General features: G+C 43.1%; 1 protein-coding gene across 9 annotated transcripts in view; it reads right to left on the bottom strand.

Annotated features, from left to right (window-relative positions):
• Window positions 1-3,064: 3,064 nt before the first annotated feature.
• The window catches only part of ptprt (protein tyrosine phosphatase receptor type T), a 301,057-nt gene continuing 277,310 nt past the window's right edge, over window positions 3,065-26,811 (bottom strand). For 8 of the 9 annotated variants that reach the window (XM_076744795.1, XM_076744804.1, XM_076744813.1 and 5 more), the window contains 9 exons: window positions 23,604-23,758; window positions 18,887-19,022; window positions 16,506-16,655; window positions 16,078-16,251; window positions 15,777-15,908; window positions 14,841-14,966; window positions 11,908-12,071; window positions 7,182-7,317; window positions 3,067-6,071 (listed from right to left, as the gene is read on the bottom strand). In XM_076744795.1, coding sequence (XP_076600910.1) covers window positions 6,018-6,071; window positions 7,182-7,317; window positions 11,908-12,071; window positions 14,841-14,966; window positions 15,777-15,908; window positions 16,078-16,251; window positions 16,506-16,655; window positions 18,887-19,022; window positions 23,604-23,758 — 1,227 coding nt within the window. In that variant the 3' untranslated portion in view covers window positions 3,067-6,017. Of the gene's footprint in view, window positions 6,072-7,181; window positions 7,318-11,907; window positions 12,072-14,840; window positions 14,967-15,776; window positions 15,909-16,077; window positions 16,252-16,505; window positions 16,656-18,886; window positions 19,023-23,603; window positions 23,759-26,811 lie in introns of all 9 variants that reach the window. The other variant, XM_076744867.1, reaches the window with a different exon arrangement.

The following is a 26,811-nucleotide window of genomic DNA, read 5'->3' as shown; positions in this document are numbered from 1 at the left end:
CTGGGCCAAACAAGCCTAGAGCCGGTGTTTGTGAGGCTTTCCAGGGAGTCATATTTGGCCAAAATATACTATCAATACATTTCAGTTCATACGGAGGATATTTAGCCTGAGAAACAAAGAGACAGAAAATATTCAGTTAGAATATTTCTTTTTAATGGCTCTCCACAGAGAAACGTCGGCTCATGTTTTACTTTTATTATTTACTATGAATAAGTAAACGTAATTTTCAGCAGGAAAAAAACAGTGGCAACAAAAATGACAGTATTTTAGAAATTTCTGAAATGAGGCTTTCTGGGGTGTTTCTAATCCCGCCTGAAGCCACTCCCAGGAGGTCTGCTTTTGCTTGGCATGCACTGGAAAGTATGTTTAAATTAATGGGACTGTAGCATTGCAGGTTTACTGCAGGAGAAAGAAAAATAAGACCTAACTGTAGCTGCCGGCTGATGCATGCATTCAGGTGGATGGATCAGATGTTCTGAATCAGTGTAAATGCAGCTCATGGAGATGCATGACATCTGCTGTGGACACCAAATAACCTTGTTACAAGTTCTGCGGCAGAAAATATATTAATAACCCTGTTAGAGTGGAAGACATGTATTACGGTGGCGCGGTGAACCCCCCCACCCCCACCCCCACCCCCCTTCCTCCCCCAGATAATGACATTTCAGTGAGAGCAAATGAAATGGGCCAATTTTCAAACTCATTACAAACTCAGTTCAGAAAAGGAATGAAAAAAAGCAGGAAACAGAGGGATGGAGAGGAAAGAATATGAGACAGATGATAAACATTGACATTGGCTCTGTGAGGTTTGTGTGTATCTGTGAGAGACTGTGTGTGCTTTATATATGCATGCCTTGTCTGTGCCTGTAGGTGTGTATGTTGATGCTTTGTGTGCTTTCTGCCTGCCCGTGTGTGTGTAGAAGCATGCTTTCTGCAGACTTCTGTGTGTGTGTGTGTGTGTTATGCATGCTTTGAGCGTACCTCTTTTTGATGTGTGTGTGTGTGTGTGTGCATCAGCTCAGCCCAAAGCCAAGCTGACAGACAGCTTCCCTCTGAGGAGCCCCTTAGTGTTTCTGATTGATCGTCATAATGCCAAGGTACAGGCCCTGTCCTTGGTGCCTATGCTAATCGCAGGCTCATGCATATTTATGAGCTCCTTGGGAATCAACCAGCTAAATAAAGGATGAGGCCGTTGGCTTGGAGCTGCGTTCATCACTGACTCTGATTGATTAGAAAGAGGAAAAAAAAATCAGCCTATAAAGACCTGAGTTTTTCCATTTTTTCTCAGGGATCATAATGGGGGCTCGAGACTTGTAGAGAGCAAACAAAAAGCAGAGGTCTGGAGATGAAACGGTTAAATAGAATGAAGTGTATGAATACTTACTTTGCTGTGACCGTCATCAGCTGCGTCTTTAGACCTTTACGTTTAACCCTCGTTCACATTCAAGCATGTCATTAGCTGTTTCCCTTCATTGGTTAAAAGCTTGTTTCTGCAGGATTTTAATCTACACGACTCCTTGACATTGGCTACCAGGTGACGTTAAATAAAACATTTAAGACAACAGTCTTTGTCGCACTGCCCTGAAGACCCTGGCCTGAAATGAAGGGAGGTCATTCCTTTGTTTTCTGTATCCCAACACTTTGGAGAATCCTGTTTTCAGACTTAGTTTTGCTTATGTTATTCCAGTTCTAATCCCGTCGTGTTGTCCTTTTGTGCACGGCTTACTTGATATTTCGTGCTTATATTCTTCTACTATGAGGTACTGTGTAACCGTAAGAGCTGACATATGGATTGATTTCTTTCTTCTTTTTTTAGCTGACGAGTCATCGCTGCCGTCCTCTTCTTCGCCTGCTTCGTGCTGGAATCCCCTGTGGAAACTGATCCGGGGACCTGCTCTTTAGCCACGATGCTAGCTAACCACAAGGTCAGCAACAGCAATGTAGACAAACTCTTATTATCGATGCTTATCGTCTTGCACGAGCTGAAGGGTACAGAGGTGGAGGGTCACTGGTTTGTTTATGTTACATCTTTGCAGACTGGGACTGTTCCAGATCACTATCTGGTCTGGAGAATCACTGCACCAGAGCTTAGTTGATGCTAAAGCCTGAGACTGTAAGACTGTTCAGAACTAGACCATCGGTCCCTGAAGGCAGAGGAGATATAAATACCCCAAATTTGCTGACTGTGGCAATCTTATTTTCTTGGAAATTAATTGAGCAAATCCAGGTCACTCACTCCTGTTCAGGTCGCAGTTTGGATCTTGTTATTAGCTTATTTACCCTGTGAGAGATTTTGTTTCAGTATCGTAACATCAGACCTTCAGCGGGGAAAATAAGAGGACAAAGTTTCAAAATCAAGTGACACATTTAGTTGGATACGCGAAGAAGAACATGTAAGAGACACCGATGATGTTCTGTCCCAGGTCAAACAGCAGAACAATTCAGTGTATCAGAAATATAATTAAAGTACAGAAAAGTCATCACAAGTACATTTTTACATTTTGTGCTTAGTTTAAAGTATGTTTGACAAACACTTTGTAAAAGTGTATTTCTAAATAGACCTTATTAAGTTCTACTTGTATGTATTAAAAATACATGTACTAATTCTGCAAGGTTTAAAGTGGTATTTCAAAATACTTATGAAGTGTGCACTTTGTTTTAAGTGTATGTAAATTGTACTTTAGTACACAGTTTACTACTTATGAAAGTATACTTAAGTCCTTTGTACTATACTATGAGGAAACTTTACTGAAGTTTACTTTTAATTTCATTTCATTTTAAGTATATTTAAGTACATTTCCAACACATTGGTGATATAATACAATTGTACTGCGAGTGTGTTTTGATTTTCACTGCTGTACTTCAGCGTACTTCAAGTTTGTAAAAACAATTTGGCAATTTAGCAACTATTTACACTTGATGGTGACAAAAATATCACCAAGTGTACTAGGACTAGTTCTTGAAAAAGTATAATTTAATATTTTTTCACCTGGGTCAGCTGCCAATCAGATCCCTCAGATTAATGCATAAAACATGCGTTATATGAAAATTAGAGACGAGATCACATTCAACATTTTGGTCCCTTTATTTCATGTTAACCACATTTCAAACAACTAAACAACCAATGGTAATGGCGTCACCAGATCTAAACAACACTTTGCTAGACAAATAATCATCAGAATAAGAATTATACAAAAGAAATGTACAAATTCAGGAAAAAAAATCCAAAAAGAAAGCAAACAAAATATATAATACAGATGAACGGCCATGAACCAAGCCAATAAAATAAAGCCTTAGTGGAAATAAAAATGAGAAACATTTCTGGCATTCACATGGTCTTACTGTCTTCGTCTTGATAGGTCCATTAACGAGCCTGACTGGACTCCAGCTAACAAATAAATCAGAAGCGCAGACTGAACACTTCGCCACAACATTTTGCCACAGGTGTGCTGGTTCTGGCCAAGAGAATCGACAACTACGAGCAAACTCCGCTAACTAAACGAATGTTCACCAGAGACCGGCCTTCAGCTTTCTGAAGCTTCACTGTCCCAAAGTACTGCTGTATGAAGAGACGACATGAAAGTAACAGACGTTATGGGCTTCAGCGACTTTTCTTTAAAGATATCGTCTTAAAAAATTGCTTTCATCTTCAGTTTCACTTCTTTTATTTTCCATATTATACCTCAGCCGAGACTGTGGCTGTTCTTTAGTCCCCAGAAGTGCCAACAAATCCCCAAATATGATCAGTCGCTTTGGCTCAAAGAAAACAGTAAGCTTATCTTTGAAATTAGCTCGTTGTTTCGTCGTCCTCACATCTTTTAAATGGATACGAGAGAAATACGAATGTTGAAAGACAGAAGCGATCAAATGAGGAGGCTGAAGTCACATCCTGTATAATTCTCAGTTAGCCCTGTGAGCTGCGGTGGCATCTGAACTGTCGGCCATGTTGACCCTCTGTCACTCAGGGGTTAATCATCAACTGAAATCATTTCCTATTAGAGCGGGTAGTGAGTTTGTCGAATGAATTTTTAAACGTGTGCACCACGACCGGCTCAGCCGAAAGCAAATCTGAGGCTTTGTTTGCGGAGGAAAAGTAAATGTGACCCGTCTCTTTGTCTTCGTGTTGTCTTTTTGATGATGGACAGCAGGCTGGGAAACGGTCTAATCCCTAAGCTGCTTCTTCTTCACTGAAATGAATCCAGAATGTTTAACAGAACACACAGCTGGCTGATGGGTCGGGTCGAAATCAGGGAAACTTAACGAGTCCATCTTTTTGACCACCATGTAAGAAGTTGCTCCTTATTTTAGAGAGCCATAGAATACCATCTGCCGTGGCAGAAGGTGCAAGAAGAAGGATGTCGCATGAGGGAAAAAATCTACGATTTTCACAGCTCAGAGCCATCAAGACCAAGAAAACATGGCTTTACCTTTGAGAGGCTACACGGTGCTGAAAGGAGACGCTGCACTGATTGATTGCTTTTGCCTGCCTGCACTTCAGGCGCTTCGCTTGGGCCAGTTTTGATTTCAGTTAATAATTTATCTCAGTTTGTTTGTTGTCCTTTCAGCAGTTTCAGATCAACACGAGGGTTCAAAACCACATCAACAAAGAGCGCAGAGTGAGTTACACTTTGCTTAGTTTGTCGTTTGGACTTCACGGCACATCGGAGCTGCAGGGCGACCAGGCCGAGCATCACAGCTTCCTGTTTTTCTAAAAGTCTTACTGCGAATGTGGGCGTCGGCTAAATGTGCAATATGCAAAAATATATATCTTAATTTTTTAGACGGCGTGTCTCAGTGAACAGTTTGCGGTAAGGTGAACCGAGCTGCTGAACATGACGCTGCCACAGCCTTTCTGAGCGACAGGGTTTTGAAATGATAACCTTTATTAGTAATGTGTCTGGTGCTGTTTGTTTGTTTGACTGTGGTTGTCTTATCTTATTTACAGCACGGGGTGGATGCACACTAGAAGACCGACTTTACATCAAGCCATCCAACAGCATTTAGGAAACTTTTTTCTCTTGCAGCCACGATGACAAAAACCTGGAGCAGAGATAACAACAACAACACTTGGTCTCAAAGGCAAGGCAGGATTTTTTTTCTTCTTCTTTTCTCTCTTTAATGCTGCTGTTGTTCTGCATGCACTTGACTCCTTTTAACATGCTAATTTCCCATTTTTAACCCCGTGAAACCGCTAACGTGATGCAGAATGAAGGGAAAGAAGCCAGACTGAGAATTTTTGGAACCAATTACTGAATTATAAGCATCATTAGCGTTTAACATCGACGCAGTCAAGAGGCCGCGAGGAAATTCATCAGCTGGTGATTTCAAAGAGGACCCTCAGAAATAAGTGTCTGCTGAAAGTGTTGCTTTTGATCAAGTTAACTGAGTCATCAACAGCAACATCCACACTCAGCCAAACACGTTGGATCAAAACAAACGCAGAGTCAAGGCATCACTCGAGCCTCAGCTTCATGTGAAAGTTCACAACGCGTCTTCCGGTGTGCATCCAGCCTTCAGAGGGAGACAACATTCAAGGCGTAGAATAGATCTAAAAAGGAAATACTGTACAGTAGTCACGTCACAGCCCAGCAGAGAGGACAGAGAGACAGAGAAGGAAAAAGTAGCGCTTTTTTAACATCTGCTTCTGTTTTTTCAACATATCATTTTTTCTTTTTTCTTTGTACAAGCGTGTAAAGTCCCCCGTCCGCTGCAGCGAACACACACGAGAATCGCCGCTGTGCGTGTTTGACGCTTTTTTTTTTCTCTCATCTGTACAGGTGGGTGTGTGTGTGTTGTCACAGGCACACACATAGATACACACACACACTCAAATATGCGAGCATGCCCTCTCGTATTCACACACACGCACGCACACGCACACACACACACACGCAGGCACACATGCTCACAGGTCGGGTTCGGACGACACGAAGCACTTTTGCTCTTTGTGTGTCCTGGTGAGAGTGACAGGCGGCGTCAACGGCGAATCGGACGAGAGATTTTCGGCCCACAGCCAATCAGAAGGAGCTGAGCGCCTCCAAAGCCACTTCATAGCAGAACTTATACTGTTCCTGTGGAGAGAACAGGATGAGCAAAGGTGAGTCACCTGCAGAATCCTTACCAAACATCCTAAATTTGACTTTCACCATCTAAAGTACGTATTCATCCTTTAATTACATGCAGCAGCTCAACACTGACGTACACCAAAGAAAAATTATCTGGATAGAAACGTTCAAAGGCTGTATCCTTAAAAAACGATACGTGAAAAATATGTGATAAATAAATGAATTAATAAGTAAATTTTAAAGCAATAAGCTAAAAGATACAGAAAGTAATGAGGCTGAGATGGTTGGACATCAGAACACTTGCAGCCGACTCCTTTCTCACTGTTTCAAGTCACTTTCTCCATCTTGGTTGTCATGAACTGTCAGGATTTCAGTCTTGAAACACTTTTTTTTGTTAACGTGACGCTGCTTTACCCAGTGTTTTCACCAGTTTTAATTAGACCTGAGCGGTCTGATGAACAGGTCAGATATGTACCGCCGAGCTGAGCCGTGCAGCGTTTTAAACACCAGCAGGAGGATTTCAGAGTGAGTCATCAGCAGAATGGGAAGCAGGTTGAAGGGACTGAACTATTGGAGGAACGTGATGATGTTTTCTTGTACTGGTCAGAACTCTGAGCTCATTTCTGTATCTCAGAGTCGGTTCGTGGCAGGAATCTTTCTACTTGTCATTTATTTTTCAGTCTACTATTTATTCATTGAAAACAGTGAGGAGATTAAACTTAGCTTCAGCAACACGTTTCAAAGACTGGGAAAGATGTGGAACGCTCCAAAAACACCTGTTTGGATCATTCCACAGGTAAACAGGTTGATTGGTAACAGGTGAGAGTATGATCGGGTGTGAAAGGGGCATCCTGGAAAGGCTCAGTCGTTCACAAGGTTCACCACTTTGTGAACACGTGATTTTATAAAGGAGATTAACACATGGGCTCAGGAACACTTCAGAACACTGCTGTCTGTAAACACAGTTTGTTTGGAAATGATCAAATTTTGGAATCTGGGTTGTTTGTTTATGTCGGCGTGTAAATACAAAGTGAGTGTGTGTCTGATGAAAGTTAATGCTTATATGTGAAACCTCGTGTGTGTGTGTGTGTGTGTGTGTGAGTCATGAGTCCTCACCATAGTCTCCACCATATTAGTCTTGTTGTTCCTCAGTGTTTTGACAGTGTGGAAAACGTCCACAATGTTCTGCTGCTGGATCATCTCATTGATGCTGCAGATGGCACAGAACGTTCCAGAACGGCCTCCACCGGTACTGCAGAGGAGGAGGAGGAGGAGGAGGGGGGAGGGAGGACACAAGATCTTCATCAACAAACAGCAGCATCATCATCCTGAAAACCCAGGTGTGTGAGCCAAATTCAGCATGTGGGTCATGCTGATCACAGAAAGAGAAAAGAAGGTAATAAAAGCTGGAGAGCACGAGAGTTGAAGGGAAGACAGAAAAAAGGATGGAGAGAAAGAAAAGGTGAGAGCATAAAGAATGAAAACACCTCCAGTGTTTTTGGAACAGCTGCTTTGAAGTCAGAGATGTTCACTTCCCTTCTTTCCAGAACAGCAGGACTTGCTTTTCCCTTTTATCACCGTGGGAGTCGTGCTTTTAAAAAGGTGTTTATCATGGAGTTTAATGTTTCCTTTCAGGCGTTTCTCTGTTCCTCAGAGTTATTCTTCTGCCTCTGCTTTGGTGCAGCTGCTGTGTTGTTGATTGTGTCAGCCTCTCAAAAACGCTCTTGAAACCTCTGAAATCTAAACTGGGAAAACCTTCAATAGGTTCTAATAAAACTAATAAAAAAAGGCTATGAGAGGCAAGATTTGCTTCTGTGTTGTGACGCCGTTTAAAGCGTAGGCCTGTGTTTTTGTTTGTTTGTGTGGGAGGAACGGTTTAGAAAATATGTTTAGCCTTTAGAAAAGGAGAGATTTGGAGACTGTACTCCCAAGTCTTCAGTGCAAATGCTTTAAAATGTTGATGTTCAAGTGACAAAGACTTCTAGAGGCACAGAAGAGAGATGAAGTAGTAGTGTGACGTCAGTACAAAGACGCACATAGAGGGAGGTCAGCGGGGTCAGGTGTGTCCGTAAAATGTCTTAGCTAACAGCCGACGCTGGTTTCTTTGAACATGACCACGATCGCTCCCGAACCTCAAAGATGAGGGTCTGCAAACCTTAATCAGGCTGCAGCTCTAACCTCAGCCACGATGTTGTCCTAATCGTTCTTTAGCTTAAACCTCACCAAACCTTGATGATAGTGACGAAACATCAGGAAGCAGCTTTATTTTTTCAGTCATTAGTTGTAATAGTTTAGGAAGGCACAGACAAAAGACATCGTCACGCTGATCGAACCCCCAGATCAGAAAACACTTCTGTGTCGTTCAGAACGGCATTCCCTCATTTAAATTAATAGTATTTAGAAGATTAAGTCAAGAAGAAGGTCTTCTCAGACCATATATGGGTGCAGTAGTGCAAAAGCTGCAACACAAAGAGGGAATCATATATGGTCGGTCAAATTCCCGACATTAGAAGACCTTTTTAATGTACGACAACAGTAGAGAAAAGGCTAAACGAGACGCGGCCTGACAGGAAGTGAACTCGCAGAACAAAGAAACCCGTCACTGCATGGAGCAAAGGAATATGAGCTCCGCTAATGGACTGACGACATCTGAATGGATTTGCTCACCTCGGAGTTTTTCGACTTAATACAGCGGCTAACCTGCTGTCATCACAAAGATGGAAGCATATTTGTGTGTATATGCTGTGTGTTTACTGGCTGTGTGGCCCAATCAGCAGTCAGTGCTCTGCCAGTCACCAGTCAGACCACCCACCATGAAAAGAGCTCCAGACTTCCCTGTCTCGACTGGTTCCAGCTGAATTCCTTCAGTATTCAGACTGAATAAAACATTCGGGCGCTGAGAGGTGGAGTGGCAGCCGTCACGGAAATCACCCACTGTCTGACGGCGCTGCATTAGCAATGCTCTGCAGTCAGGATAGCTGAGATGGTATCAGACGGGTCATCAATTTTCCATTTTATTAGCCTCTTATTCTCTCTGAAGGTCTAAAATTTAATGATTTCAAAAGTGGGAAAGAAGGTTCAAACAAACACTAAGATGCCGGAGCTGTTCAGAAAATCTGCCACCTTACAAACGATTAAACCTGCTTTTTTATTTAGCAGTCTTTTTCATGTGTAAATCTATTTTGGAATGGGACAGTCCCTCAGGTTACATTTGGTTTGGATATTAATATTTGAGATACAAATCTAAATTGCAAAGGTCCTTTTCTGGCTTCATTTTAGCTTCAGTTCTTTTAGACGCTGCCTTCAGTATCAGAAGATAAATACTAGGTAAAGAGGAAAAAAATGAGTGAATACATTTTACATCAGTGCTGTCAGATACGTCTTAGGGCTTAAATGCATTAAGCCTAATTACTGAAGTACAAGCAGCAAACCCAATGAAATGCAGACAGATCAAGACTTGCGGTGCTGAGGGTCAGAGCAGCTGAATAACTTTCACAGTACGTAGAGCTGTGCGTGGTGTTTGCTGTTTTATTAACCTCAGTATCTGAGTGTCAACCAGGAAGTCATCACAAAGAGCGGCTGGTTTTAAAAGAAACTGCCAGGCGTGCCGCTGAAGCCACAGAAAAAGTCATTTACAAGCCATTTTTACAGCTACAGTCATCTTTACTGTTAGCTAGCTCAGGTTAGCTCGCTTGTCTCAGGAAACGCTGAAGCTTTTTGGTTTAGCGCTTGGTTAGAGGTGCTAAAATGAAAAGTGTAACCTACATGTTCTTTAATGAAAAGAAGAGAAAATCAGTGCTTTGTGAAATTAACTACAGAGCTCGGTTTGATGTCTGCGTCGAGGTGTTTATGAAGTTCCTGGATCCACTTTGTTTACATAGAAACTGCTACATGCTGTGAATATTTCAGGGATGTGTTGGTACAAAGCGGCCCACTAGTTTTGTTATTCTCCTCTATCTAAACTACAGCCATGTACCTTTAAATAAAACAGATTGCTGTGTTGAGTGCTCCTAGTCACAGTTGTCCAACAGGTTTCTCCCTGTGTGATTTACTGAAAATGAGACATGTCCTCAACATTAAAGAGCCATCAGAGTCCGAACCTCCAGGACAAGTGAGGAGCAGAAAAATAATCCATTTTCGCCAGCTGCTGATTGAACAATCATGTTTCTTCTTATCTCTGGTGTTAATTAGTCCGTGAAATCAATAGCTGGGGCTGATTAACCAGTGTAGCTGTCTTCACCCACAAGCTGATAAAACTCGCATCCTGTCACACACACTCACTGGGAGTGAGCATAGCAGTCAGGGTGGCGGGAAGGGGCAACTATAACCAAAGTGAAATCTACAGGCATTGATTTAAGACCGTGGTCGGGTTAGGGTTAGATAGCATACGAATCTCTGTCATCAGCGTTTTCAGGTTGTCCGTTTGTGCGTCCATCCGTTCCATTGTCATGAGCGCAATTTTTCAGGAACGCCAATAATCTGACACAAATGTTGACAGTGATTAGAATTTGTTGGTCAAAGGTCAAAGGTTAAGGTCAACGTGACTCCTCGTCTGAACGTGATGTCTCAGGAGGAATGCAGTGAGGGAATTTCTTCAAATTTGGCTCAAATGTTCGATAAATGATGAAATTTTGGCGGTAAGTTTGTCCTGTTCTTTGCGTTCAACGTCATGGGTGCAGCTTGTATTTGAAACCCCCTTTCACACACACACACACACACACACACACACACACTCCGAAAACACACTGAAAGCGAAGCAAACCTCACAGCAGCTCGAAAAAACAAATCAATGCCAATTCTGATTGGCCCAATGAGCTGTGACAGAGGAAGCTGATTGGATGTGCTTGAGGCAATGTTTGGAGTGTGTGTGCGTGCCGGAGCGTTTGTGTGTCGGTGAGGATCCCTGCAATCTCTCGTCTATAGATTTTACAGCCGAGGTTTCCCTCCCTCATTATCAGCTTCATTTGTTCTGCTCAGAGAGGAACTGCATGGAGCTGAGCAGTCTGTGTACCTGTATATATATATATACACACACACACACATACACACACACGCACACACGCGTATATGAGTGTGTGTACTGTAATCGCTACTTTATTGTCATTTTTTGCTGTTGCAGCTACCCCTTATTACAGTGAAATTGTTCATATTAATACTGAAACTAACTCCTCTGCTGGTGTAACTTTCACTCCTGTTACGACCTGCTGCCACCTCACACCTGTTCTATAGTCCAGCACTATTCAGTTGCAATTTAGAAAATCAGGTGACCTGAAACTCAATGTTGTTATTGGTGCAGACTAAGATTACCACATCTAAAACAGATAAAATGGAGGCGTTGCTAATGTGCTTGAAGTTTAAGGGAATGCAGCTTCCGCTTGCATGAACTGCCAACAGTTGATCCCAGCATAAGCAATCAATTTCCAAACATTGCCTTTTGGTATAAAATGTGCATGAAATCAAAAGTGACTACAATCTGAAAAGAGTTTCAGCTGTTATTCCTAGCTGATGTTGAGGTAAAAAGAATAAAATTGATAAAAATGTAAAGACTTATCTGTATGCAGGGCTTTGTGCATGAGCGATCTGTAATATATAATTACACAAAACTGCAGAGACATAAGGTCTAAATCTAAATGAATGTGCTCATTTTGTAATGTTTTTGCAGACTAAGATAAGGCACAGTTTAGCTGTAGTGCAGGTGAGACACACCTGAACTGAGATAAATGTTGAGTTCAGACCATCTGCATGTTTGACACATCAGTGGGGAAACCATATAAAGTATGTGTGTGTGTGTGTGTGTGTGTGTGTGTGTGTGTGTGTGTGTGTGTGCGCGCTCTGAACTTACAGACAGTGCACCACAGTCCTCCCGTCTCCTCCGTCGTACTGCTCCTGCCACTTAGCCAACCTCCTGACCAACTGCAGGATCGAGCGTTTAGAGAGAGGCGTGTCCCTGTAGGCCGGCCAGCCAATGAACTGAAAGTGCTGCACCAGGCGGTAACCGTCCTGTGGCTGAGGAGGAGAGGGGTGAAAATAAGGATTTTAATCACCGGAGCTGTCATCTCCACAGTTATCATCATGCAGCAGTTCTACTGGGAATTTAAAGAACTGAAACAGCTTCCAAGTGCTGCAGTGTGTGTAACACTGAGACGACACCAAATCATGAATCACTTTGTCTCCCCTGAGAAACGTCTAATTTTAGGATCAGATGACCAATTCAATGATGGAACACACCTATTCTGTCCCCTCCCGTCCAAACCTTCGCGAGCTGTGCTGTGATCAGCTGACCTTAAAGCGACAGCTCTGAAAGTGTATTCTGGACGTTGCTTTTTTGGTTTTCCTACAGGTGAAACAGTTCGATACTGCATGGAGGGAAATTTCTCCCTCCACAAACAAAACCCCTGAGAGCTTTGTCTAAGCAGAGCTGCCTTCCTGTTTTGTGGCGTCTCCAGCAGGTTTCTGGACAAATAAGACATCAAATGCTGTGTAGTTGCAGGCAGACGCTGCCAGTCTTCTCAGTGGTGGTCTCATTCGGTAATGATGTACTTAACTGATACATAAAGCACTCTACATGTTGTGCTCCAATTAGTTCTTGTTTCTGAACAAAATGCCTTTTCAAAAGAAATAGGATTGGACTCAAAAAAGAGGACATCTTATAATGTTTAATTCAATTTCACGGCAGACGAGATGTTTTCAGTCGTCTGGCCCGAGGCGACTGGCATCCACCACCTAAAATACCAAAACCCGCCATCACTGTCAGACTGATTCACTGCTCGGTTTGCAAAACACACACACGCACATTGATATTTACACATACAACCACATACAGCTGTGTCTGTTTTCCCCCCACTTCTTTTCCAGTATTCCCATTTCTTCTTGTCTCTCTCGCCTTCATTTCAAACTTTCCCTCACTCCATTTCTTCCTCTCCATCACTCTTTGTGTTTTCCTCTTCTTTGCGTTTTTCCCTCTCTCATATCTCAAACTCGGCTTCCTGCTCTTTCACTCTCCCCCTCTTCATTTGATGCCTTAGTGGTTGGTGGTACAGTCTCAGCTAGGTTGGAGCTGCTCTCACAGTGTGAGATGTGCTGTTGTGGCGATGATATGAGCCATTTCACGCTAGACTGGTGATGTGTTTGAGAGGGAGAGAGAGAGAGCTCGAATATAGAGAGGAGGGTAGTGGGGAGTTCACTAAGTGCTATAGGAGCATTCAGACGATAGGGCGCCACTAGAGTTGTACCGTCATGGATGGGTGAGAAAATGAGATGAGAAGGGAGTAACAAGAGGAGGCAAGACGGGAGGAAAGAAAGGGGGATGCGGAGAGGAGAGGGGAAGCGAGAAAGTGAAGGGAAAGGAGAGGTGAGAAGACAAGAGGAGGAACAAGGAGGCAGGGGAGGAGGGTATTTTTCCAAATGTCCTGTTAATGCACCACCTCCAACCACACTGCCTTTTTTTTGGACTTCTCAGTAAAGCAGGTTTGCTGTGTCTTCCTGGCTGCTTAGAGTGAAGTAAAGGTCACACAGAATGAAAAATGCCTTTTATGTGTTGTTACATTGTGTTCCTGGGAGGATCTTTCTCTATCGGTTACATGTCAAATAAAGGGCAAGGATGGCAGTTTTTAGTATTTTTATCTTGAAATCCAAAACCACTTTGTACTTCTATTAAATGATCGTCAGCCATCAAACAAGGTCTAAATTTATGGGATTGTATTAATAACACTACTTTTACTAATGTCAGATCTTTTTGCTCAGGCATATTCACCGTCGGACTGTTGCAAAGTTAAAGGTACGTCCACCTTTTGGCAAGAGGTCGAGGAAGGCTGTCTTTCACAAAACGCCCCCATGCACCAGACCTGCTCCATAAAGACACAGTTTATGCAGTGAGGTGTGGAAGCACTTGAGCGGCCTGCAGCGCTCTGGCTTCAGCCCCAGCCAACACCTCAGGGAGAAACTGGCACACTGACATCGAGCCAGGCCTTATCACACAACATCAGTGTTGGACCTCACTAATGTTCTTGTGTGTGAATGGGAGCAAATCCCTCAAGCCACGCTCCAACGTTTAGTGGAAAGTCAGAAGAGAAGAGAGGAAGGGCAGCAAAATACACACTTTTCTTCAGCAGCCACAAGCAGGATGTCCAAAAAACTTTTGGCCTGACTATTTGTATCTATCTGGATCTTCCCAGTAGTTAGCATCACTTGGCTAATGTGCAGTAGCAGCTAAGTCCTGGTTTGAGTGATCTCCCCAGTGCTGCCGGTGTTAATGTGAGGAGGATAAAATACTGCAGCATAAACAGAAAAGAGAGAGCAGAGCCTGCAAAAACACATCATCAGGATGGTTAACACTGAATACATTTGAAGACATGCTGCGGGGTCAGGCGGAGGACCTCTTCGAACAGTCACCGCCCTCTGCTTTTCATGAGCTGAATTACTTCTGTCAGATGAATGGATGGCACGAAAGGTTTGTTGTGTTTTCAGCGTTCTCGAAGAAGGCCCTGAACCCAAACTCTACATTTATCTTTCTAAGACAACTTAAGACTACCTTCAGGGCATAACCACAATGTGATGCTGCATATTATCTTAAAAAACAAGAACATAGTTTAAGTAAAGTGAACTGTGTGAGAGTTACTTTATATTTTCACAGCAGTAACTGCACTAAAGAGCACCATGACCACATACTGTATGTTATTATTATCTAATCATCTCATTTTGTAAAGCTTGAACCTGATGCTTTTGACAAAAGGCCAAACTAGTGTGTGATGAAACTGAAGGTTTTGAGTTCAGTACCCGGGCCATGTTGCAGATCCTGAAGATTCGGTTGATAATGTCTTCATCGATGTCTGCCGATATGAATTCGACTTGAATGGGACCATAGCAACACGAACTCTTTTCTGGCCAGTACTGCATACATAACTGTGGAAAACAGGTGTATATATAGAGAGAGAAAATAAGGAAAGAGAAAGAGACAGGTTACAAGCTTTCATTCAAATGGATTTCCATTCAAATAGCTTAACAGCACAAGTAATGAAAGAGGGAAAATCTCGTATGAATTCATTTCATTGATTATCAAGATGATCACCTCCATGACTGGATGTGAAGTCTCTTCACAAGCTTCTATATTAACTTTACACTAAGTCCTAATACAAGAGTTATCCACATAATATGTAGACGTTATATTATAATACATATACTACATATAATAATCCACGATGGATAAAAACGAGATAAAGCCAACTTGCAGGAAAATAACATCTGAAAAAAGGACTGTAGTTTCACCTAGTTTTTCATCTACACACCTGCCAGACGCACACACAAGAAATAATGCCAAGTATTTTTTTTTAGCAAGATTTTTATTCAACTGCCAGACGTGCGAGCTGAGAAACCAATTTACAATCAGCACTCTGTGAGATGACGTAACCAAATCTGTGTCAGCCTGCGTTGATTAAGTGAGTTAATTCCAGTTTTTGTTGCATCTTATTGTACAAAGCTGCAACTAAAATCTCTGCAGTTGTCACGGTTTAATTCCAAGGACTGTCAATACACATTCACATTCATAAAATAGCCTTTGGGCGTATTGATCAGGCTCTGTGATGTTACAGTCGATTTGTCAGCTCCAGGCTGGCTGCTGTCTCCTCGTTTTCTGAAACTAACTTCGCCAAATGCAGGAAAACAGATCAGAAGAGGAAAACATGAGCGTCTGTGTGAGCGTGTTTGCGTCTGTACCTGCGCTGCATCCATCTCATTCAGCATTACAATGGAGGAGCAGTTGTAGTCGAACACCAGCCTCCAGAAGTCGCCCATGGTGTTTGGCAAAGGATGCTGGGTAACAATGAAGGCCGCTGGCTGTTTGTGGCTCTGGAGTGTTGAGATGAAGCAGAAATAAATAACAATAACAAGCACCAACTAAACAGAGCAGTGCTTATAGTTCACATCATCTCTGCAGCACTGGAAAGTTAAAAAAAAGACACCCCAACATCACAAAACTACAACACCTACACATTCACACCCCAAAATATGCACTCACGTCCATTAATGCAGCATTGATGTAATTGGAGCTCTCTCCGTCCACAGATATGAGGAAAGGCAGGCATCGGTCCGCTGACAGAACGTCCAAACTGCGGTTCTTGTCGTGGTTCCTGGGTAGCAAACCCACACTGCAGTCCTCTGGACGGACTCTAGGGGTCACTATGTTCAGGGTCTGATCGGAACAAAAAGTTTATCAACTAAGGCAACTTTAACTTTAGTCTTCTGAAGAGACTGATTGAATATGACAATACGGGAAAGGAGATTAGACCAAAGTACTCGGTTCTCAGACTGTGAGGACAAAGACGTCCACAATCACACTGTGGAGACTCGCAGTAAAAGGTTATTTAGAGTCTTAAACTTGTTTTTGAGTTCAGGGTAGGAGAGTAAAGTGTGAAGGCTTCAGGGTCAGTGAGTGTCAGCGCTCACCTGGAACTCATCTTTAATCTGGCTGGAGTTGGTCTGTGGGTCCAGTCTGCTGATGTTGTAGTAAATGGCTCTGAACTCACAAACTGGTATGGCTGTGTTTCCACATAGACACGCCTCCAAGATGGCATCATGAACGAAGACATACTGCTCCTGCAACACGAGGAAGAGAGTCCAAATTTCAGACAAATCTCTGGCCTTTGTGAGCAGACTGGTTCAGCCTTCTCTTGAACCTGCATGAGGCCTCTGGACTTGACTGCAGCTCCTCAGCGTGGCTGTAAGCAGCGACATCTCTGGGACAGAAGGTGCGGTCGAGCTAAGCTGCATCTCCCGCCTTTCCAAGGCTCCCACAAACTCAAACATTCCACTGTGAACATCATGTCTGTTTGCTTCGTGCGTGTGGACTCCTTCTTTCTGTGCTCGCGCTCTCTCGGCAGCCTAAAAGTGAATTAAAAGGGAGAAGTGCTTTGCCCCGCAGTGTTTCTGTGCTCTGGATCAAGTGTGCTCTTTGTGCTCCAGCTAACTCGCTGGTAAAAGCATCAGCCACCATGAGCTGCTGCAGCCACTGTGCATGCTAATTTACCTCTCGCTCTTTCTCTCACACTGTCTTTCCAGTTTTATCTCCAGTTTGTTCTCTTTTTATTTCTCTTTCTCCCTTATTTCCTCTCACACTTGTGTTTGTCTGCCGTCTCTCGCTGTTTCAATTTGCTTCCCACTTTGTCTCTCGCTCTCTCTCGCTCTCTCTGTCGAATGTTAATTGTTGCCCTTGGAGCGGGGAGGAGAGTTTCAAAAGCATCACTGAAATGTCCTCTCCTGGCCATTACCAACTCTAGTGATACACACACTCACAAAAACACATGCGTGCACACAGGCACACACACCCGAACCCGCAGACAAGCACTCATTCATTCACACACACACACACACACACTTTCTTTCCCCTGTGCCTTTTAAAAGATTAATTGCTTTGTGTTGTGCGGAGCAGGATTATAATAGCGTCAAGCGGCTTCAACACTGACACAAATTGCTCCCACACATATTCAAAAGGCAGGGCAGGATGCATTTAGCTTGGTTTCAAGTGCACACACACATGCACACAGACACACGCACGCATGCAAAACTAGCTTTTATACCAATACTGTCACATGAAAACACTCAAAGTGATGCCCTGGGTAACTTTCCTGAACCTAGCACTTCTACAATCCATTCAAAAGTCAATTTCAGGCTCTGAGCATGAGCTGTCAGTCTGAAAATGAGGCTGTTTTTCTTTATTCCTGGTAAAGTTGACTTTTTGGATATGCCAGGTTTTCATCAGTAGTACAAATGGAATGCAGAGGCGGGATGGATTAGGTCGGCTTAAGGTAGCTTAGAGAGGAAATGAATACTTCTGTTCCAAAATGAAACACCCAACATTTGGAGCTGCAGGCTCTTTAAAAATGATTGATAGTACAAAATTAGAACAAATTATGACACTGTGTAAAGGATAGTAAGTAACCAAGTCCTCTTCTCACAAAAGTACTTATTGGGAAATATATCCTCCATATTTTAGGGATATTGAACAATAAACTTCCAGACATCAAGCAGAAAACCGATGGAACTCGATGACCTGATGGTGCTGATGACGCCCGGTCAGCTCTAATTTAAGGCGGCAGTGTTGGTGTCATGGTATAAGCACTAGTTTTCCAGAGTTAACTCAGTTGTGGGGAATTAATCTGGTTGAAAACAGTTTGCTCTGGTTGGTTCTAAATCACCTGCTATAGAAACTGCAAATGAAAAATCGACCCTGAACAAACTAAAGAAATTTAACTGGAACTAAGTTTTGGCTACGAACTCTCTGGAAAACGTGTGTGTTTGTGTTTATGTGTGTGTGCACATCTCACGCTATATTCCTGACCATAAACACACACGCATGCACGCACGCACTGACACAAGGAATCCTAACGGTGTGTGTCTCAGTGTGTGTATGTGTGCATGTTTGATTTGGAGTTTGTGTATCTGTGTGTGTGTATCTGTCTTTGCACTGCTGTCATCTATTATTCAGGAAATGTTTAATATTGATAGACTGATTGGGATGGATGATAGAAGACTGCAAGAAGTGCTGGGAAACTCTTTTCATGCTCCTGAATCTCACACTTCAGACGGACAGACAGACAGATAGCATGCTAAATCCTAATGAAGCTAATTGAGCTTACTGCAGTTTCCTACATACAAACTGGCATTTGGTGGAATAGTACATGATGCATCATGCAAGCCATTGAATTTCAAATGTTAAGCAAAGGCCTCTCGCTGCAGAGCTTCTCTTTAAGTTGTGCTTCTACTTTGCTACCAGATGATTTCTTCTCACTTGAGTTGACAGTTTCTGTACTCTCACTCAGCACACAAACCTCTGTCTGGACCATGTTGACTCGTTGTGATCTCAGCTCTCGGATGCAGTTGAAAATGTCCACCACGCCTTCATTCTCCGCCATGTCCAACATGATGTCCACTGCAATGAAACAGCCCGTCCTCCCTGCACCGGCGCTGCAGAGACAAATATTAAAACTTTCACTCTAACATTAAGACCACTACAGACAAACAATCGGCTGGGGATCTGTGGCTTTGAAATAGCCTGTATTCACATGGGAAGTATGCAGAAAATAAATAAACAAACGCATGAAATATAAAGACAAACATAAAGCTTTGGTTCTGCGATGTTGCAGGCCAAAGCTCGATTAAAAGCTGCATCAGAGCAGTCAGTTTCTCACAGCATCGCGAAAAGTGGCACCTGCGCTCTGTTGAACATTTTAATGAGTTCTGGGTTCAAAAAGAAACAACGTGGCTGATAATCATTGCTCTTCATTTCGTTTTTTATGTCTAAATCCTTTAATGTACCGTTTAACAGCACTGCACAGCTTCCAACATCACCACTTAGAACAAACAGCGATTATTTACCCAAAGAGGTCATCGTCAGGAAGATGTAAACATGTTGTTTTCAGTGCTTGAACAAACAGCAGATGCTATTATTTCTGATCAGAACAGTTTAGAAATGCAGAGAGGTGTCACTTAACTGCTAATGAGACGTTTCACATTTTCAGATTTTGTTCAGGAGACGTTTGACATTCACATGGAGTTTAGTACGAGGACATCACACACACACACACACACACACACACACACACACACACACACACACACACACACACACACACACACACCATGTTCAGACTTTAATGCCCCGTGTCAGGTGTTAAGGCAACACATCCTGAACAGTAATGCCTGGATGCAAGAGATGGATGGAGGGACAGACGAACAGAGGGATGGATGGAATGAGCGAGGGAGCGAGAGGGATTGGTGGAAAGAGGCTTGTGATTGGGAGTGATAGAAGTGGTCGTCACATGGGAGAGATCAGGGGAGGAAGGGAGGCGCGGACGGAGGGCTGGAGAGGCAACTAAGAGGATGAAGTATGGAGGGATGGAGAGAGGGAGGGGAGAAACATATCTTTCTCTTTGTAATCCCCCTGACAGTTCCCAGAGACAGCTAGAGAGAGGGAGAGAACGAGGGAGAGAGAGGGAGAGAGAGGGAGAGAAGGAGCCAGAGAGGGGGAGAGAAAGAGGGAGAGAGAGGGAGAGAAGGAGCCAGAGAGGGGGAGAGAAAGAGGGAGAGAGAGGGAGAGAAGGAGCCACAGAGGGGGAGAGAAAGAGGGAGAGAGAGGGAGAGAAGGAGCCAGAGAGGGGGAGAGAACAGAGAGATAAGAGCAAAGAAAGAGGGAAAGATAGAAAGGAGAAGGAGGGAGAAAGGGAGGGAGCGCCTCTGCAGATTACCTGTCAACCTCTATGATTAATGTTGAGACCAGAATACTGCTGGGCCTCTGTGTGCGTGTGCATACGTGTATGTGTGTGTTTGAAAGCCTCGTGACACAGGCCAATAGCATCAGAGTGCCCCCGGAAATTGGAAGCGACTGCCATAACTTCCTGCCTGTCTGTCCACATACTTTTACTATAGCTGTCTGTTAAGGTGTCTGCTCGCCTCGTTTGTCCGTCCCTCCACTCTCCGTCCACTTCCTGAACTAACAGCAGATCTGTCTTTGTCCCTGCGTGTGTCCCAGTCTCTGTCTGTCCTGTTAGGGCAACTGGAGCACACGAGTGTGTGTGGTTTATGAATGCTGCATTCAGGGGCATCTCTGCACTCCTTCGCTTTTGAAGGCTTTAATAAGATCCGTCACACGCTAAATGGACTGCATTTGTATAGCTTCTTCTAATCTGATGACACTTTAACAACACAAGCCTGCATTCACCGATTCGCACGGCGGCTAAGCCACCTGCTCATTATGAGTGTTATCCATTCACACACACACTCACACACCGGTGGCACAGCATGGGGTTCAGTACCTTGCCCAAGGATAGGCCAGGGAATGAACCGCTGACCTTCTCCTGTACCTCCTGAGACACGTCACATGACAAGGTTTTGCTGATTAAGCAACTAAATAACTGACTAAATGAAATTATGTTTTGTTGACTCAATATTTGGAACATTCAGATTTCTCTTCACTGGTGTATCATGTAAAACCAATGACGTTCCACAAGGAGCAACTTCCTTTATGTTTATGCTCCATTTCAACAGTCAACATTAGTTTTATGGAACCATGACAATGACCTTAATCAGGGCATCACGTCAGAGTTAGCAGATGAGATTATGATAATTTCTGGAAGTTGTTTTGGATTTTGGAAGTTGCTGACAAATCGCTGAAAAATGTAGGTAACACATCAAAGTGAATAACTTGGCTTATTCGTTCCTTTCAAAGCCGTCTTATTGTGACTGAGAGCAGGGACTGACCTGTTGGCACATCCAGTCGCTTGTGAGAGGCCAATAGTCAACCCTGTCTCCTAGAAATCATTTATATATACAACACTCGACTGTTTTGCTAATTATTTTTTGAGTGCGGCCTGGATTCTGTTTTTTTTCTTTTACTAGTGAAAGAAGTGCTGTGTTTCTGTGGCACGTTGTCGGGAGATGATCAAGCTCGATGGAGCCCTGAGAGTTTGTATTACTATGGTTAGAAAAGATAGTGGGTTTAGTTACATGCTAATAAAATAAACACGTCTTACCTTGTGCTTTAAGTCACTGGTTAATTTTCAACATTTAACTAAGATGCTGATCTTATTCTAACCTTGAACAGGTGCTGAGTGCCTGAAGAAAACTAGAAAAAGCCTTGATCATGCTCTAGTTGTAACAGGTGGATAATGTACTGGAGGAGCTGATTTAGGAGGGAAAACAAAGCATGTTGTCAGTCTGAATTATATTCAGCTTAAGTAATTGGTGACATGGCAGATACCTCTATTTATTCTGTGCAGCTTACGTTTCTAACAAAACATATCGCACTCCCAAATTAACTCTCAGTGAAGTTTGTTTCTGGATTTCCACCATCAACAAGCTGATATTCAAACACTGACATGAACAGACACTTCTGTTTGAAAAGATATCTCCTTTCTTTAGAACCTGTGGGTTAACAGGCAGAGCATGCAGAGAGATGGAGCCCATATGGTGACTGTATGAGGGTCCTTTGTCTCCACCGCGCTCTTTATGGCAGGTTAAGGGTTTAATTCTCTGCCAGTTCAAAGCTTTGTGTCGTATTACGGCGGACCACCAAATGGAATACATTACCTCTAAACGCTCATGCTGATATAAAGAATCCACTCCAAACATTTTTTCATGGCTTGTCAGAGTGGCGACCTTTTAAAGCTTGCGCCTGCTGACAATCCGGCCCCAGAGTTGAACTGTTGTGTCCCATAAAGAAGCGAACATGGAGGTTAAATATACTGTCGCCATGGGGATCTTAAAACTGTCACTTATTTTTTTCTTCCTCTGCTCCTGGTCGATGATGATGGTGGTGTGATGAAAGTGGGGTGGAAGGTGAAGTTCTTTCCCTTTCTTCTGCCGTTGCGTACTTTTTAAAGGTTAACATCATCAATCTAATTTATGGACGAAGGAGATTGGTGTGAGTGCGGTTCAGCGTGTGATCATGCTGGTACTGATAACCTGCACTGTTGTCCTCTCTGGGACGGTGGGTGGACAGAGAAAAGGAGAAAGAGGCTGACAGTGACAGAGAAGGAGATCTTAAGGCTTAAACATGATTGAGGAACACAGATGGATTTGCAGTCTGACTTTTAGATTTAAAGAGCCATAGCATCGCATTAACAAAGTGCGTGTGATCATCTTGTGTTCGTGTCAGAGTCTGGAAAGTGAGCTGCTGTTAGTCTCCATGTACGCAGCATCACTCAGATCACTCATCGTATTTCCTCTGCTTAAACATGCAGTTCTGTTTATTTCTGTCTGTCGTTCTCTGTTACAAATATCTTAAGAATGAGATATTTACTCACTGATCAAACAAGTCCTCCAAGCTAAAACAACAAAATATGTTGTTTGTTACTCCCTTCCAAAATGGCACATCCAGTGTAAACGGTTCTTATCTACAGTATCTACCAACCAATATTTGTCCTCGCCTTCTTAACGAACCGACGTCACAGAATGGAACTGGTGTTATTTCTTAAGATTTCTGAAGAATTACGTGGTTAAAGCTGCAGAATGATCACTGTCACGGTCAAAAGAAATCAACCATGACTGGAAAGGTGACCCCTCCATCCACCTTGACCTTTTGTGGCTCTAAAAACAAAGTCAAACGACTAACATGTCAAAGCTATTTCTGCCTCTGCTCCTGACAGACAAGAGTCACTGTCACGCTGCTTATAGACGTCCTTGTCAGGTAGAAGTAAACATCGTAGACGTTAGAACAAATGATATATGTTGTTGTTTCTCTCGTGCAAACATGTGGGTAAAGCTAATGAGCTTGAAGGACAGATTTGGAGGTCATGTGTAACTCCGGTATGTTTGTGCGTGCATGTGTGATGATGGATGATTACAATACAGCACATACTGTTTGCTCTGGGTTACACTAGTCTCATAAAACCCTTTGCTCTCTGCCATGTCGGAGAGCGCCAAGAGTTGTTCGACCGAGCGAGTGGCTGTACGTCCTCGTCTGCGGCCACTGACCGACAGCATCGTGGAACTAAGCTCATCGTCTCTGCAGAACCTGTGTGTGCTCGATGTGTGTGTCTGCGTTCTCACCTGCAGTGAGCCACTATAGGCCCAGCGTCAGGCGGGTTGAGGAACTTGACCTGTCGTATGAATCCAAGCAGTCCGGTGGCGTAACAGGGAACGCCGTGGTCGGGCCAGCTGGTGAAGTGAAACTGACGGAGTTCACGGATCTCATGATGACCCTTCTGAAAAACACACACGGGAGACATGTTACGCCTAAGCTGCATATTTTAAAACGCCAGTTGCGGGAAACGAATCTCCATTTTGTCTTGTGATGATGACGAATGCACGGATCTCACAAATCGTATCATGGCTCTTTTGGGGAAGACTGACAAGAAGACATATCATGGTTCAGCAGACTAATTTACAGCAGGGATTTCAGGAATGGAGGGGCCACGCAGCCTCTTCGGCTTCAGATGGAAAATAAATCGATCTCATGGATGTCAAGATGGCACTCTGGGCCACTTCTGGGAATGAGAGACAGGAAGACTTATTGTCGCTCATTTGCCTAATTTACAAGGGAGATTTGAAGAAACTGATGGCCATTTTGGCTCCACAAAAAAGATTAATTGATTTCACAAATCTCATGATGGCCCTTTTGGGAAAGACTTACAGGAGGAAATGTCACGGTTCAGTTAAACTGCCTCATTTACACAGAGATTTGAAATATCTAGCAGTCAGTTTGCCTCCTTTCTGTATGAATTTTAAGACATCACGTGTGCTTAAAGAAATCAGAAAGCTCCAAAATACTGTTTTCTTACAACACAAACAGAAAAAAGGAGAAAATGGAACTTATTTAACAAAGTTTTTGGGAAAAGTATCATTTTATAATATATCACGAGACAAGCACTAACACAGCAGAGACAAGGAAACTGCTGGCTGGAAAGAAGCATTTTTTAAAGCCAAGATAAAAAATAAATTTGACTCCACACCACTTACTGGCTCCTCTTCAAAGCAGATACAGAGGGAGACATTTTGGTACATAACAGCAGAGATTATAGGAAAATGAGATGGCAATAAGCATCCATTGTGGCTGTCCGTGAGATAGCATCTTGACATTTTAATGATGAACTTTCTGGAAACATAAAGGGCTGGTAAATACTTTCCTGTTGAACAATGGGGATATTATTAAGAAACTAAAATTGACATTCTGATGCTTAACAGACAGCAATTAAGTCTCACATCACAGTGCCTCCCTGGGACACAGACGTAATGCCTCACAATTGTTATGGTGACATTTTGGACTTAGCAGATGAAGTCAGACGAACTTCTGCTGCAGCAGCACAGAAGCTGAACTGCATGGCTGGAAGTCAGAAATTCCAAAGTCATAATTAGTCATTTTTAAGGGCTTGGGATGAAAACGGTCATCCCACTTTGAAGCGTCTCTCTTTGGCATCACTGTACTTCAGCAGCATGTCAAAAAAAAACTGATATAGTTTGTTGCTGAAGTATAATGAAATCAAATGCATTCAAACAGCAGAGTCACGGCTGCACACACGGGTAAAAACAGAAGGTGCAGCTCAGTTCAGTCCGCCAGGTCATTCCACTACAACTGCATCTTTATTTACAATATGTCACAGTGCTACAAATGCACGCCTTTCAGCTGCCTCGCAGCCTTCGTTAAGGTGAATATGTATCTGATCCAAAGGAGTAATGGATCTGATGGATCAAACATCACTGACATGGTGGATGTGGGTGAGTGAGACGATCACTGTGTGTCTAATTTCAGGGAAAATGTAATCACATATGAATCTTTTGATATGTGATCTCACCCAGCCTTTAGAACCAGCCTGCAACAAACGTGTGTGGCTGGATTTGAATCAAGGACATCACATGAGTCCAAACTAGGCATCAGGACACCCTGACAGCCTCAGTGTATTCTGACACTTTCAGACCTGTCAACAGTAATTCAGATAACTCTGACAGTGTACACCACCTTGTTGATGTCAGATAACTGCACCTCAGCAGCCTGAGGACTGAGAGGTCTCCCTTCAACTTTCCTGCTCTGATTTCTGACCTGCATCTCTTCACAGGATGGGGAAATTTCCCAATTTTGTGACAGAGGGAAGTGTATGACCATTTCTCAGCTTCCAGGGGTTCAACGCTACACGCTTCTGCTTTAATAATTCAAACCAATCGATTCTATCATACTACTCGAAACTAAACGGGGATTAAACAGAAGAATAGCAGAACAGAGTGGCTCTGGTAGACAGACATGGTTGTAGTGAATGGTTTGCCTCTGCAGAGTGCCTCATGAAGCCTGAGAAGCAGGGACACCATCAGGAGGAGAAAGACGTGGAGAGGTCAAGAGACAGACAGCCAATGGGAGGGAGCAGAGGCCAATGAAGACGGCGTGTAAAGGAATGGGAGATAAACTGAGAGAGAAAAAAGCGGTGGTGTGGTTAAGGAGATATGACAAAGAAAAAACAGGAAGGAAAGATAAGATGGAGGAGGAAAACACAGACGTAAGAGAGAGTGAGGAGGCAGGGAGGAGAAAAATAGAACCCAGAAAACCACAAGGTGATTTGATAACTCGACTTCCCATTGATCTGCTCTCTTGTGATGTTGAAATTACTTCTCTCAATCGATAGACGGCGGTCCAACACAACCAGGGCATCACATCCATGAGAGGTTGATAAAAAAAAATAAAAATTAAGATGCTTGACATGTTGGAAAAAGGTGATGAGGTTGTAGAAACACTTCAAAGCCTCTCTTAGCTGTGACAGAAGACAATGAGCCCTGCTGCCTTTTACAGCTGTCGTTAAATTTTAGTCTTCTCATCAAGACTAATTTGCATTGGATGAGTGACAAGTATCATATTTGATTGTTCTGGCGAAGCTTCATTCTTAAAATGCTTTTACAGCTTTTGGTTTAAAAGGAAGAGCCAGATGTTCCTTAGCAGAAAAGCAGATTGTTTTGGTGGTAAAGCTGCTGATGTTCATGTTTTCAGAGTATAAACCTCTCTGACCACCTTTCACAGAGGTTGCTTTTAATCATCCAACAGTTACGTGTGCATAGATGTACTGTGCTTTCATTTGTTTTCTCTTCCTCCAGCTTCTCTTTTAGCTGAAAGCCTCTGTTTCCTGTGCTGTGGACACAGTGGACCATGTTTCCATGTCCTCCATCTCATACCTTAAGACTGCAAACCATGCAGACAATGAAGGATGAATAAAACAAATCTGACCTGAAATCCTCAAAAGGTTCAGAATGAATCAGATGTGATATAGCTGAAGAGAGC

The sequence above is a fragment of the Chaetodon auriga genome, chromosome 2 (genome assembly GCF_051107435.1).
Source record: "Chaetodon auriga isolate fChaAug3 chromosome 2, fChaAug3.hap1, whole genome shotgun sequence".
NCBI classification, from domain to species: domain Eukaryota; kingdom Metazoa; phylum Chordata; class Actinopteri; order Chaetodontiformes; family Chaetodontidae; genus Chaetodon; species Chaetodon auriga.
This window is presented reverse-complemented; position numbering and strand designations above follow the sequence as displayed.